Consider the following 11155-nt stretch of genomic DNA (forward strand, 5'->3'; position numbering starts at 1 on the left):
AGAAATCAAGTGGTCGAGATTTCAACGTCTGCGTGTGCTCGACGTGATAGTGGCCTCGTCAGGCCAAGCGGGCGCCGACGCGCCTCGAGACTGATTTCACTTGCGTCGCTGCCACCCCTCGTAGACTCGAATATATGCATATTTGTACAAAACCTCTGCGAGTGCTGAACCTGCTGCTGCTACGTGCTACTTTTGTGGTGGGCAAGCTGCCCGTGGCCGCCTCGGCGCCTTTACCAGTCCGTCTTCTTGGGCTTCTGGCGCAGGGGAACAACGCGCTGGCCCTTGTGGGCGTAGCCGATTCCGTCGAGCCAGGGCCAGTTCTCGGAGCGCTTCTCCTCAAACTTGGAGATGTCCGACTCGTTGGCGAGGGTGAGGCCAATGTCGTCGAGGCCGTTGATGAGGCAGTGGCGACGGAAGGCGTCAATCTCAAACTTGATGGGAGGCTTGCCGTTGGGGCGGATGACCTGCTGGTTCTCGAGGTCGACAGCAATCTCGAGGCCAGCCGAGGCGTCCTCGTAGAGGGCGTCAAGGTCAGCCTGGGGGAGCTGGAGGGGAAGCATGCCGTTCTTGAAGCAGTTGTTCTTGAAAATGTCACCAAACGAGGGAGCCATGACACAGCGGATGCCGAAGTCGTTGAGGGCCCAGGGGGCGTGCTCACGCGACGAACCACAGCCGAAGTTGTCACCCGTGCAGACGAGGAGGGTCGACTTGGTGAAGGGCTCCTTGTTGAGGACAAAGTCGGGGATCTTCTCGCCAGTGACAACGTCGTAACGAGCGGGCCAGAAGAGGGCGTCACCAAGACCAGTGCGGAGCAGAGTCTTGAGGAACTGCTTGGGGATGATCTTGTCGGTGTCAATGTTGGCCTCCCACATGGGGGCGGCGATACCCTTCACGACAGTGAACTTGGGGAGACCAGCCGAGGCAGCGGCGGGGGCAGCGGTCTCGGTGGCGGCGGCAGGGGCAGCCTCCTCCTCGGCGACGGCCTGGGCGGGAACAAGGGGCTCAAGGAAGTCGTAGTACGAGGTGACCTTGATGCCTCCGTCGTCGGAAACGTGCGAGCCCATGAGCTTGCGGACGTCGGTGAGCTTGCCGGTAAGGGCAGCGGCGGTGGCCATGGCGGGCGAAACAAGGTGGGTACGGCCACCGGCACCCTGGCGACCCTCGAAGTTACGGTTCGAGGTCGAGGCGCACCGCTCTCCGGGCTTGAGCTGGTCGGGGTTCATGCCGAGGCACATGGAGCAACCAGCCTCACGCCAGTCAAAGCCAGCCTTCTTGAAGATGACGTCGAGACCCTCAGCCTCGGCCTGCTGCTTGACCAGACCCGAGCCGGGGACGACCATGGCGTAGACACCCTCGGCGACGTGGGTGGGGCCACCGTTCTTGCCCGAGGCGACAATGACCTTGGCGGCCGAGCGCATGTCCTCGATACGGCCGTTGGTGCACGAGCCGAAGAAGACCTTGTCGACCTTGATCTCCTCCATGGGGGTACCGGCAGTGAGGCCCATGTACTTAAGGGCCTTCTCGGCGTCGCCGCGCTTGTTGGCGGGGAGCTCGGAGGGGGTGGGGACCTTGCCGTTGATGGGGACAACGTCCTGGGGCGAGGTACCCCAGGTGACGGTGGGGATAATGTCCTCGGCCTTGATGTCAACCTCAATGTCGTACTTGGCTCCGGGGTCGGTCTTGAGGGTACGCCAGTAAGCCTCGGCCTTGTCCCACTCGGGGCCCTCGGGAGGCGAGAGGGGACGGCCCTTGAGGTAGGCAAAGGTGATCTCGTCAGGGGCGATCATGCCGGCGCGCGCACCACCCTCGATCGCCATGTTGCAGATCGACATGCGGGCCTCCATGGAGAGAGCGCGAATAGCCGAGCCGGCAAACTCGATAACAGCGCCGGTTCCACCAGCGGTACCAATCACACCGATAATGTGGAGGACAATGTCCTTGGAGGCGACACCCTCGGGGAGGGTTCCCTCGACGCTGATGCGCATGTTCTTGGACTTGGCCTGGGGGAGGGTCTGGGTAGCGAGGACGTGCTCGACCTCGGAGGTGCCGATACCGAACGCAAGGGCGCCAAAGGCACCGTGGGTGGAGGTGTGCGAGTCACCGCACACAACAGTGGTACCGGGGAGGGTGAAGCCCTGCTCGGGGCCAATAATGTGGACGATACCCTGGCGCCTGTCGCTCATGCCAAAGTAGGTGAGGCCAAAGGCCTTGACATTGTCCTCGAGGGCGACGACCTGGGCACGCGAGTCGCTCTCGGTGATGAAGGTTCCGACGTTCTTGAAGCTCTTACGCGAGATGGTGCTGCGGGTGTCAGCTGCGCACACAGCGCAAGCTAGCGGAACTCACGGAATGTTGTGGTCGACAGTCGCGAGGGTGCAGTCGGTACGGCGGACCTTGCGGCCGGCGTTACGGAGGCCCTCGAACGCCTGGGGGGAAGTGACCTCGTGGACGAGGTGGCGGTCGATGTAGATAAGGGTGTCGCCGTCACCGGAGCGGACGACGTGGTCGTCAAAGACCTTGTCGTAGAGGGTGCGGGGGGCAGCCATGGCGGTGGAGATGGAAGGAAGGGTGTGGAGCTTGGGGGAAAGGGGGGAGGCTATGAGCTAGTGGGTTGCGCTCTTTGGGGGGCTAGTGGTTACGCGTGTGTGTAGTGTTCGTTCGTCAATGTCGTCGTCGTTGTCTGATCTCTACTCTACGAGTTGTCAGAGATGATTGCTGATGAGGAGGATGATGTTGGGGGAACAAGTCGGTTGACCGGCAAGATGGACGACACTTTGTAGGCTGGGTCAAAGTACGAGCTGGCTTCGGCCGACGACGCTAGTTTGATCAACGACTCACAATCCAGCAGATGGTCACTGGCAACGTCGGCCGAAAGTGATTTGGAGGCATCTGATTGGCTTGTTGACGCGCGCGACTCACCCGTCGACGAATCGCGGCCGACACATTTGGCTGCTGGGGCCCCGGATTCTGTGGTCTCTCGACTCGATGAGTGTGCACTCTCGCAGCGCGCAGCCTTCCTCATGCATAAGCTGGCGCTTTTGGCCCTTCTGGCATTCCTTGAACCGAGTCATTTCTAGTAGTATGCATGGTTGTGCTACAGCCTGGCCCGCAATGGCCGGCCAGCTTTTGCGGCCTCTGCCTCGGCAGCGCCAGAGTCAACCCACTCGGCCACAGCCGAGACAAGCGCCTTGATTTCCTCGCGCGAGTGACCGGCACGGAGGCAGACGCGGACGCGCTCACCACCCGGCGGCACGGTAGGCGGCACCACGGGTCGCACGATGAAACCGCGGTTGAGGAGGAAGGCAGACAGTGCGTGGGGCGTGGGTGAGAGGAGGCCGTGGATAGGCGAGTGCGGATGCGAGCCTAGTCCCGCTGGGGCTGCTGGGAACGGCGTGGGTGTTGGGTCGGGAAGGCGGAGTAGCTCTGGTGGCGTTCGTTCGAGCACCGGCGCGAGTAGCTCCTGGAAATAGGAAACGATGGAGGCGAGGTCGTCGCGTTTCTGATGTCAGCTGTGCACCCCTGGTATGAGCTCACCCTCTTCCCAGCGTCACTTGACAACAAGTCCCATGCCGACTCGAGGGCAAGTACCGTCGACACTGGCAATGCCGTCGAGAAGATGAACGGCCTGGCAAAGTTGATGAGGAAGCTCCTGACCGTCTCCGAGGCGAGGAGGACGGAGCCGGAACACCCAACACCCTTGCCAAAGGTCATGAGACGGACAGTGACCCGCCCATCGTCCCGCCCAGCGCCCTCCTTGAGCTGGTGGACGATGCCCCGGCCCTGGCTGCCGTACACGCCGGTCGTGTGTGCTTCGTCGACAATGACACACTGCTGTTCGCGGGAGACATGTTGATCAAAGACGTCGAGGAGGGTGGGAATGGGTGCAAAGTCCCCGTCCATCGAGTACAGCGCTTCCAGTGCGAGGAAGATGGTAGGCGGGGCGGCCGACGAGCTCGGCTGGGCCGCAATCTTGCGCAACACGGCTGCGAGGGATTCCGGGTCGTTGTGGGCAAACTGTAGCCGCCGCGATGTGGGCACCCTCGACCCCCGCATGCCCGAGTGCACGCTCGCGTGAACGAGCTCGTCGAACACGACCCAATCACCGGGCTGGGGCACAAAGCCGAAGAAGGAGACGTTTGCGTCCCATCCCGAGTTGAACAGCAGCGCCGCCGGCGCTCCGAAGTGCTCACACAGCCGGTTCTCGAGGTGCGAGTGAGCCGGCGTGCAGCCACTGAGCAGACGTGAGCCTGTCGAGCCGAGAATAACGTCGGTGTCGTTCAAGCGTTTCAGATAGTCGGCGCGGAGCTCTTCGCTGGTCGTCAACGAGAGGTAGTCATTGGATGACTGGGGGTGGGTGTGAGCTTGTGCAGGGCAGTGCTTGCTTACAAAGTCTGTGAGGCCAGAGCCGCGACTCGTGTCGTATTCTCTAAGCTTTCGGAAGCGGCCCTTTGCCTTGCGCAATTCGAGGAGGCCGTCCAAGCGGTTGTCGAGATGTGACATTTTTTGTTTTGGGTTTGGGCACAGATGGAATGTGGAGAGATGCAAAGAGAGATAAGTTATCTATGTTGTGAAACGTTGTGCAGGATTGGACAGACAGACGAGGGGGTGTGGGGGTGGGTGCGAGAGGAAACAAGGAGGCGCATGCACAAGGGAGGAAGGAGGGATGTCACCTTGGAAACGAATGTTGATTTTGTGTGTAACCGGAACTTGAGCGCCAAGTGGGTGGGGGTGGAGGGGAACGGGGGATGGGACGCCTCGGCACGGCGGCTGCTTGTGGGGCAACAGGCCTGCGTTCTAACCGGCGTGCCGTGACTTTCGAACGCCACGCCCCAGAACACACTACGAGCGCGTAATTAGGGCAGTCGCGCTACCGACTCGAAGCGCGCCAGGCAACCGCAGCCGACCGGAAAGCAAGACTCGGCGTCGGGGTCACTAATCATGACGCGAACATTGGGGGTTCCGAGTTCCGACTCGCCCCCTTTGGCGCAGCACGTGACTGTTGCACGTGGAAGCCATGCATGGTACATCTACCCTGAGCGCCATCGGCTTTGGAGCGTTGGATCGGTGCTTTGGCGTCACGGAGACGGCAAAGGCGGCAGTTGCGGAGCCGTGCGAGTGGATGTTGTGGGTGGGTTGGCTGGCTGGCATTCCCTGCCCCTGCCCCTGCGCTGCCCGCCTCCGTCGATCACGGTCTCTGGCTCCAAGTCCGACCCCGCCCGGTTACACTCAGGGACTCGCGGAAATGGCCTGCATTTGGGAAAGCCAGAACTTCCCAGAGTTGCCAGGCGATGCCCGCCGACTAGCCAATGACATTACGCAGCAACGTCGCCTGGGAGGAATTGTTATCAGCACATGCAATGCCTATCAGCTCCCGTAGGGGCATATGCCCATGGTTCTAAATCTGTAGCCAATCACGGCGGCGAATCGTCGCATTTTCTGATTCGTACTTTGCCGTTCGTGTCTGGCCGGATGCTGCATGCCGCGAGCGCCAGCAAATGGATGGCCTAGATGGCCGGCCCGTGACGTGCAGGGAGCGCTCGCTACAACGGCGCGCGCGCGGGGCACGGATGGAGCCGAACCTGGGGGAGGCGTGCAGGCGAGGCGGGGGAGAACAGTGCAGCAGCAGCAGCAGCATTAGCGTGCGTCGCGTCGCCCGTCGCTCCGTTGGTTGTCGCCCGCTATCTCCACCAACGACAACCAGGCAGGCCAGGCCCAAGCTCGGATAGGGCGGACGCCATAGGAGAAATCTGCCGCGCGTACAATGTCCAGCCAGCCAGCCAGCCAGCCAGCCAGGCTTGTCATTCATTCATGCATGTGTCGGGCGACGGGCGACGGGCGACGCAGCACAGCAAGACACCAAACAGTACATTATTAGTAGCGTCTCCTTGGCGTGCCGCAGCCATTCCCCAACAAGAGAACACACGACACGCATCACCCAACACAAAGTTGTAACCCACCTCCGTCCAGTCTTTTCCCCATTGCCTGTTCCCCCCCCAGCTCGCTCGACCTCACTGGCCACAAATCAACAAAAGCCACAAGAGCCTTGCACCGACCCGACGACGCACAGGTATCCATCCGCCCCGCCCGACCTTAGATCCCACGCCCACCACCCACAAAGGCGCACACACACACAACGGCCCAGCACCGCCAATAACAACCAAGCCACTCCGTTGACCGGATCTCCTTTCCCCCTTCCCCCCTCTTCCCCCTCTGATCATCACCCATCCCCCTCTCCTCCTTTCACCCATACGCCGATCACACCAACATCAGCCATCATGGTCAACCTCACCTACGGCATCCTGATACCCAACCCAGATGGGACATATACCATGGACATCAAGGGCACAGACATCATCTCGACACTCAAGGGCGAGACTTCGGGTGCGTTGCAGACGACCACACCAAGCGCTCCCCCACTGACTCGCCCCACAGTCTATGACCCAGGAGACATTGCGTGGGTCTTGACATGCGCTGCCTTGATTATTCTCATGGTACGTATCCCGTCCTCGTCTGACCACGACGGCCCCTAGGTTTCCGCCACTGACACAAATTTCACCCCACACAGCTTCCCGGACTTGGTTACCTCTACTCTGGTCTCTCAAGAAGGAAGAATGCACTGCAGCTCCTCTTCCTGTCCATGGTGTCGCTCGCCATTGTCTCGTTCCAGTGGTTCTTTATCGGATACTCGCTCGTGTTTAGCGAGACGGGAGGCAAGTTCTTTGGTGACGGTCGGTGAGTGGGGCCGGGCATCTGGCATACGCTAGCTATTTTCGGTGCGAGGCTTGGCGCCGTGTTGTTGCCGCCTGTGTGACTCGTGACCACCATCGAGCCATCAGACACACAAAACAACCGCGGCGCCGTGGCACTCGTGGCTGCTGTGGCACTTTGTACTGACGCACACAAACAGCAATGTCGGCTTCCGTCGTGTTCTCGAGCGCCCCATTCCCGAGTCCAACGGCCGCCTCCCTGAGATTGTCTTTGCCACCTACCAGATGATGTTCGCCAACCTCGTGCCCGCAGTGCTTCTCGGTGCCGCGGCTGAGCGCTCTCGCACCTTGCCCGCCATGATCTTCATCTTCTGCTGGACCACTCTTGTGTACGACATGCTTGCCCACTGGATCTGGAGTGTCAACGGCTGGGCCAACACCTGGGGTGTCCTCGACTACGCCGGTGGCGTTCCCGTCGAGATCGCTTCGGGTGTCGGCGGCCTTGCCTACTCGTACTTTATCGGAAAGCGTCGCGGTTACGGTACCGAGCGCGTCATGTTCAAGCCTTCCAACGTGTCGTCGATTACTCTTGGTACCGTCCTTCTTTGGGTCGGCTGGATGGGCTTCAACGGCGGCTCGTGCTTTGCTGCTTCGCTCAAGGCCGCCATGGCCGTCTTTGTGACCAACCTTGCTGGTGCGGTCGGTGCCATCACCTGGCTCATTATGGACTTCCGTCTTGAGCGCAAGTGGTCCATGGTTGGTTTCTGCACCGGTGCCATTGCCGGCCTGGTCGCCATCACCCCCGCCGCTGGATACGTCGGTGCCCCCGCTGGCGCCCTCATTGGCCTCGTTTCCGCCGTTGTTTCCAACTTGGCGACCCGCCTCAAGGCCTCGATGCGCGTCGACGACCCGATGGATATCTTCGCTGTCCACGCCCTTGCCGGTGTTGTCGGCTGCCTCATGACTGGTATCTTTGCCCAGTCGTCCGTCGCCGCCAACGACGGCTTCTCGGTGATTGACGGTGGATGGCTCAACGGTCACTGGGTCCAGTTTGCCAAGCAGCTTGCCTGGGTTGCTGTTGGTTTCGCCTGGACGTTTGTGGTCACCATCCTCATCATGTTCTTCATCAACCTCATCCCCGGCTGCAAGTTCCGCGCGTCCGAGGAGGCCGAGATTGTCGGTATGGACGAGGTCGAGCACGACGAGTACATTGCCGACTACGCCTTCTTCCGCCGTGACCTCGAGGGCAACGGACCCATGCGCCCCGAGCACTGGATCGTCCACGAGGACACCCTTGAGCGCCGCCGCTCGCGCCGCGACCCCAGCGAGGCGCGCGGACGCTCCCGCCAGCCCGCCCGCGACCTGCACGACTTGCACGAGTCGCACGAGGAGACGGGTTCCGAAGCCGGCCCCACCGCCGCTCCCTCATCCGACTCGAGCACTGCCGATGAGAATGAGAAGACGGCTCGGGATCCTGCCCACGTTGTTGCCGTTCCCGCCAGCATTGAACACGAGAAGACCGTGTCGCATCCAGCATACACCAGCTAGACATGTGCCCTTACTCATAGCCCACTAAATCGAAGAAATCAATCGCACGCGCGCTTGCGCAGGCATTAGCATATTCCCTCCCACGTTGCTCTGCAACTTTCACTTGTACCTATATGTAACATGAATACATAATGTCTAGAGCGTGTGGCACGATGGACGCGCTGTGATCCTATAGCTGACGCTTGCGCCGCCTACGCCAGGAGTGAGTAGCCCCGCGAGGCATCCCACATGGGCACCTTGCGGGGCGTTACAAAGTCCAGGCCACGGCCAGACAAGTAGTCGATGACCTGCACCGAGCTGGCGAGGGCGTTAAAGTATGTCTTTTCCGGCTTGTACATGTGCGCCTCGAGCATGTACGCGAGGTGGCGGTGGCTGCGGCGTCAGTGGGTACGTTGCGGCGGACACGGAGCTACACCCACAAGAGAGAAAAGATGAAGCCGTAGTCGTCGGAGAGGTTGACAAAGTTCTCGACGGCGTGCTGTGGTGTCGTGGCGTAGCCAGCAAACAGCGCCGGGCTGTCGTCAGCATCGTCGTCGACCTCCCCACTCACTTCGCGAGCAGCCCCCTGGCCGCCATAGTCCCATTCACCCCCGTCTCCCTGCGCATCTTCTCCGCGTCCGCCAACTCCCACAAATCGCCATTCGCGACAGTCGGCACCTCCCCGCGAACCAGGTCGACGGCAAACTTGATCGCGGGCAAGCTGACCGGCTCCGTACTCGCCTGGTGGCGCGTGCGCCCGTGGATCGTGATATGGCTCACGCCGACCGCGAGCGCGTTACGCACCAGCGTCTCGGTCGCGCGCGGGTCGTCGTCGACGCGGATCTTGATGCTGACCGGAAACCCGTGCCCGAGGCGATCGTGCACCGTCTTCACCATGTCCGCGACGAGCTCGGGCTTGCGCAGCAGCGCACACCCGATGCCCTCGGCGTACGCCCAGCGCTGCGGACAGCCGCAGTTGATGTCGAGCCCGTCGACGTGGGGCGCGACTAGCTCCGCGGCGTCCGCGAGGCTCGCGGCGTTGGGAGAGGCCATTTGCGCGAGCAAAGCGCCGCGCACGAGGCGCGAGTGTTTTGTGGGCGGCGTCGCTGTCGGCGGCAGGCGGGTATGGGGCGGTGGGACGTAGTACGTCTTGTGTGGCGGGCGCGAGGGCCCAGGAGCCGCGGCGGCATCCTCGACATCTTCGGGGTGCGAGTCGAGCGACAGCGACGCGAAGTCCAGCCCCCGGCCTCGCGGCTCCATCCAGAACACGCCGCGCTCGTTCGCGCTCGTCGAAAAGTCGCTCACCCGCGCCAGCTGCGACCGGCTGAACTCCTCCGCGAGGATCATCGGCGTTGTGGTGACGTGCGTTTCGTACAGAGACACGAGGTGGCGGAAGGGGACTGCGAGGCGAGGCGCGTCAGTTACGCCGAGCTGCTGACCGACGAGCTGCTATCGGCACGACTGTGTGCTTGTGCCCACTCACGCTTGGAACACCGCACGAGCGGCGCAAGGACGTTCACGACGTCAAACTCCTCCAGCATGCGCTGCACCGGCAGCACCTCGGGCGCCGGGAGGGCGGCCCATGGCGTCTCGTCTTCCGGGTCGTAGGTCATGTTGTTGGTGGCGAGATTGTGAAGTGAGAGGTTTCGAAATATTTGGCGGGGCCCAAATGTCGCGTGTGGGTGGTATGGTGGGTGGCGCCTCCACCGGTCACTGTGCTGCTGGTCCATCTCTCACAGTAAACAACAACACGCAGGCACAACAGCGCGTGTGTGCATCATAGGTAACACATCGCCGGAATGGTGGACCTGCATGTATATCGTGGGGCCCAGGCTTGGCCCACGCAGACTGTGCTGCTTGCAAGAGGCACGAACCCCCCGCGGGATGACGACCACTCGACCATGTCTCCGCCCGTCATGATGTCTATCAGCCTTTGACGAGCCAGAGTGTCCTGACAGACAGCAGACACTCCCTATCGCGGCGATCACCGTTCCGAACCTAGCCTTCTCCACCTCGCCCTACCTCTTTCTCCCTCACGTCCTCGTCCTCCTCCCCTCCCCCTGTCCCCTTCCCCCGGCACCCCGGCACACCGCCCCCTCCCACCCCGACCTCACCACACCAAGCTGAGAGGTTATGCATGATGAGCCGATGCCAGTGATATTACAATGCGAACACAACAGTACGAGTGCGTCTACTTGCGGACCTGCTTGCTGCGGGGGGCGTCAGTTGATGTCTTCACGAGGGTGGAGCAACTCACTCAAGCAGCGCCTTGGCTTCGTTGACCTTGCCTGCGAGGTACGGGCTGCCTCCTCGGTCTGGGTGGTCTGGGGAGTTAGTGTCCGAATGGTGCCGGCCAACTCACTGGCAAGCATCAAGCGGCGGTGGTGCTCCTTGAGCTTGGCGGAGGTGAGGGGCTCCCTGGGGCGGTTAGTGCTGCACTTGATAGCCTCGAGGACAACGCCCTCGACACGCTCCGCTCGGCAGCTGCGCTGCATCGCTTCACGCCGCGCGAACTCACTTCAAACCCAGCACGGCAATCGCCTCGGCCTTGTCCATCTTGCCCTTGAAGCCGCCCTTGACCCACTTGTCGGCGCCGCGCGCGCCGCCCCGGAACATCTGGTACGCGACGCGGCCGCCGAAAGCGGCACCGAGGACTCCGAGACCGAGAACGAGAGGCGAGGCCATGTTTGCTGGTGTGATTTGTCGATTGTTAGGTGGCAAAGAGAAAGTTGGGAGCCGTTCAGTCCGACGACGCCGAGGGCCGGTTGAGATGGGATCTGGTTCCGTCGATCCCCGCCACGTGGGTATGCCACACGAGGCTCTGTGCCCCGGGATTAACAAAAGTTGTAATGCCGAGTTTACTCCCGTGGATGAAATTTCGAGGTTTGGGTGGTGGCAGAGCGTTTGCTGGCTGGGAGACG

The 11155-nt window shown here is 61.7% G+C and overlaps 5 protein-coding genes across 5 annotated transcripts; 1 reads left to right on the forward strand and 4 right to left on the reverse strand.

The window, feature by feature from the left end:
• Positions 1-230: 230 nt before the first annotated feature.
• LEUA (3-isopropylmalate dehydratase) lies at positions 231-2776 on the reverse strand (the record flags this gene model as incomplete). The annotated part of the gene is made up of 2 exons (XM_062775602.1): positions 2347-2776; positions 231-2301 (listed from the first exon to the last, which is right to left on the reverse strand). Exons 1-2 carry the CDS (start codon positions 2544-2546, stop codon positions 231-233), a joined length of 2271 nt encoding a protein of 756 aa, XP_062631586.1. The 5' UTR covers positions 2547-2776.
• Positions 2777-3094: 318 nt separating this feature from the next.
• bioF (8-amino-7-oxononanoate synthase) lies at positions 3095-4666 on the reverse strand (the record flags this gene model as incomplete). Its single annotated transcript, XM_062775603.1, has 3 exons — positions 4387-4666; positions 3535-4344; positions 3095-3499 (listed from the first exon to the last, which is right to left on the reverse strand). The coding sequence occupies exons 1-3, from the start codon at positions 4498-4500 to the stop codon at positions 3095-3097; spliced, it is 1329 nt and encodes a 442-aa protein (XP_062631587.1). The 5' UTR covers positions 4501-4666.
• A 1609-nt stretch (positions 4667-6275) lies between these two features.
• On the forward strand, positions 6276-8255 carry amt1_0 (Ammonium transporter 1; the record flags this gene model as incomplete). Its single annotated transcript, XM_062775604.1, has 4 exons — positions 6276-6381; positions 6433-6491; positions 6566-6732; positions 6908-8255. The coding sequence occupies 4 exons, from the start codon at positions 6276-6278 to the stop codon at positions 8253-8255; spliced, it is 1680 nt and encodes a 559-aa protein (XP_062631588.1).
• Positions 8256-8446: 191 nt separating this feature from the next.
• On the reverse strand, positions 8447-9847 carry DUS4L (tRNA-dihydrouridine(20a/20b) synthase [NAD(P)+]-like; the record flags this gene model as incomplete). The annotated part of the gene is made up of 4 exons (XM_062775605.1): positions 8447-8627; positions 8675-8770; positions 8806-9634; positions 9718-9847. 4 exons carry the CDS (start codon positions 9845-9847, stop codon positions 8447-8449), a joined length of 1236 nt encoding a protein of 411 aa, XP_062631589.1.
• A 505-nt stretch (positions 9848-10352) lies between these two features.
• pam18 (Mitochondrial import inner membrane translocase subunit tim14) lies at positions 10353-10959 on the reverse strand. The gene is made up of 4 exons (XM_062775606.1): positions 10753-10959; positions 10597-10652; positions 10492-10558; positions 10353-10444 (listed from the first exon to the last, which is right to left on the reverse strand). The coding sequence occupies exons 1-4, from the start codon at positions 10917-10919 to the stop codon at positions 10426-10428; spliced, it is 309 nt and encodes a 102-aa protein (XP_062631590.1). The 5' UTR covers positions 10920-10959; the 3' UTR covers positions 10353-10425.
• Between the last annotated feature and the right edge of the window lie 196 nt (positions 10960-11155).

The sequence above is a fragment of the Vanrija pseudolonga genome, chromosome 7 (genome assembly GCF_020906515.1).
Source record: "Vanrija pseudolonga chromosome 7, complete sequence".
Taxonomy (NCBI): domain Eukaryota; kingdom Fungi; phylum Basidiomycota; class Tremellomycetes; order Trichosporonales; family Trichosporonaceae; genus Vanrija; species Vanrija pseudolonga.

Bases quoted from the DNA above. Each gene is read 5' to 3' on its own strand.
- pam18 (XM_062775606.1), bottom strand. From the start codon at position 10,919: ATGGCCTCGCCTCTCGTTCTCGGTCTCGGAGTCCTCGGTGCCGCTTTC. The intron at 10,653-10,752 runs GTGAGTTCGCGC...TAACCGCCCCAG, and splicing joins ATTGCCGTGCTGGGTTTGAA to GGAGCCCCTCACCTCCGCCA. The intron at 10,559-10,596 runs GTGAGTTGGCCG...CTAACTCCCCAG, and splicing joins CCGCCGCTTGATGCTTGCCA to ACCACCCAGACCGAGGAGGC.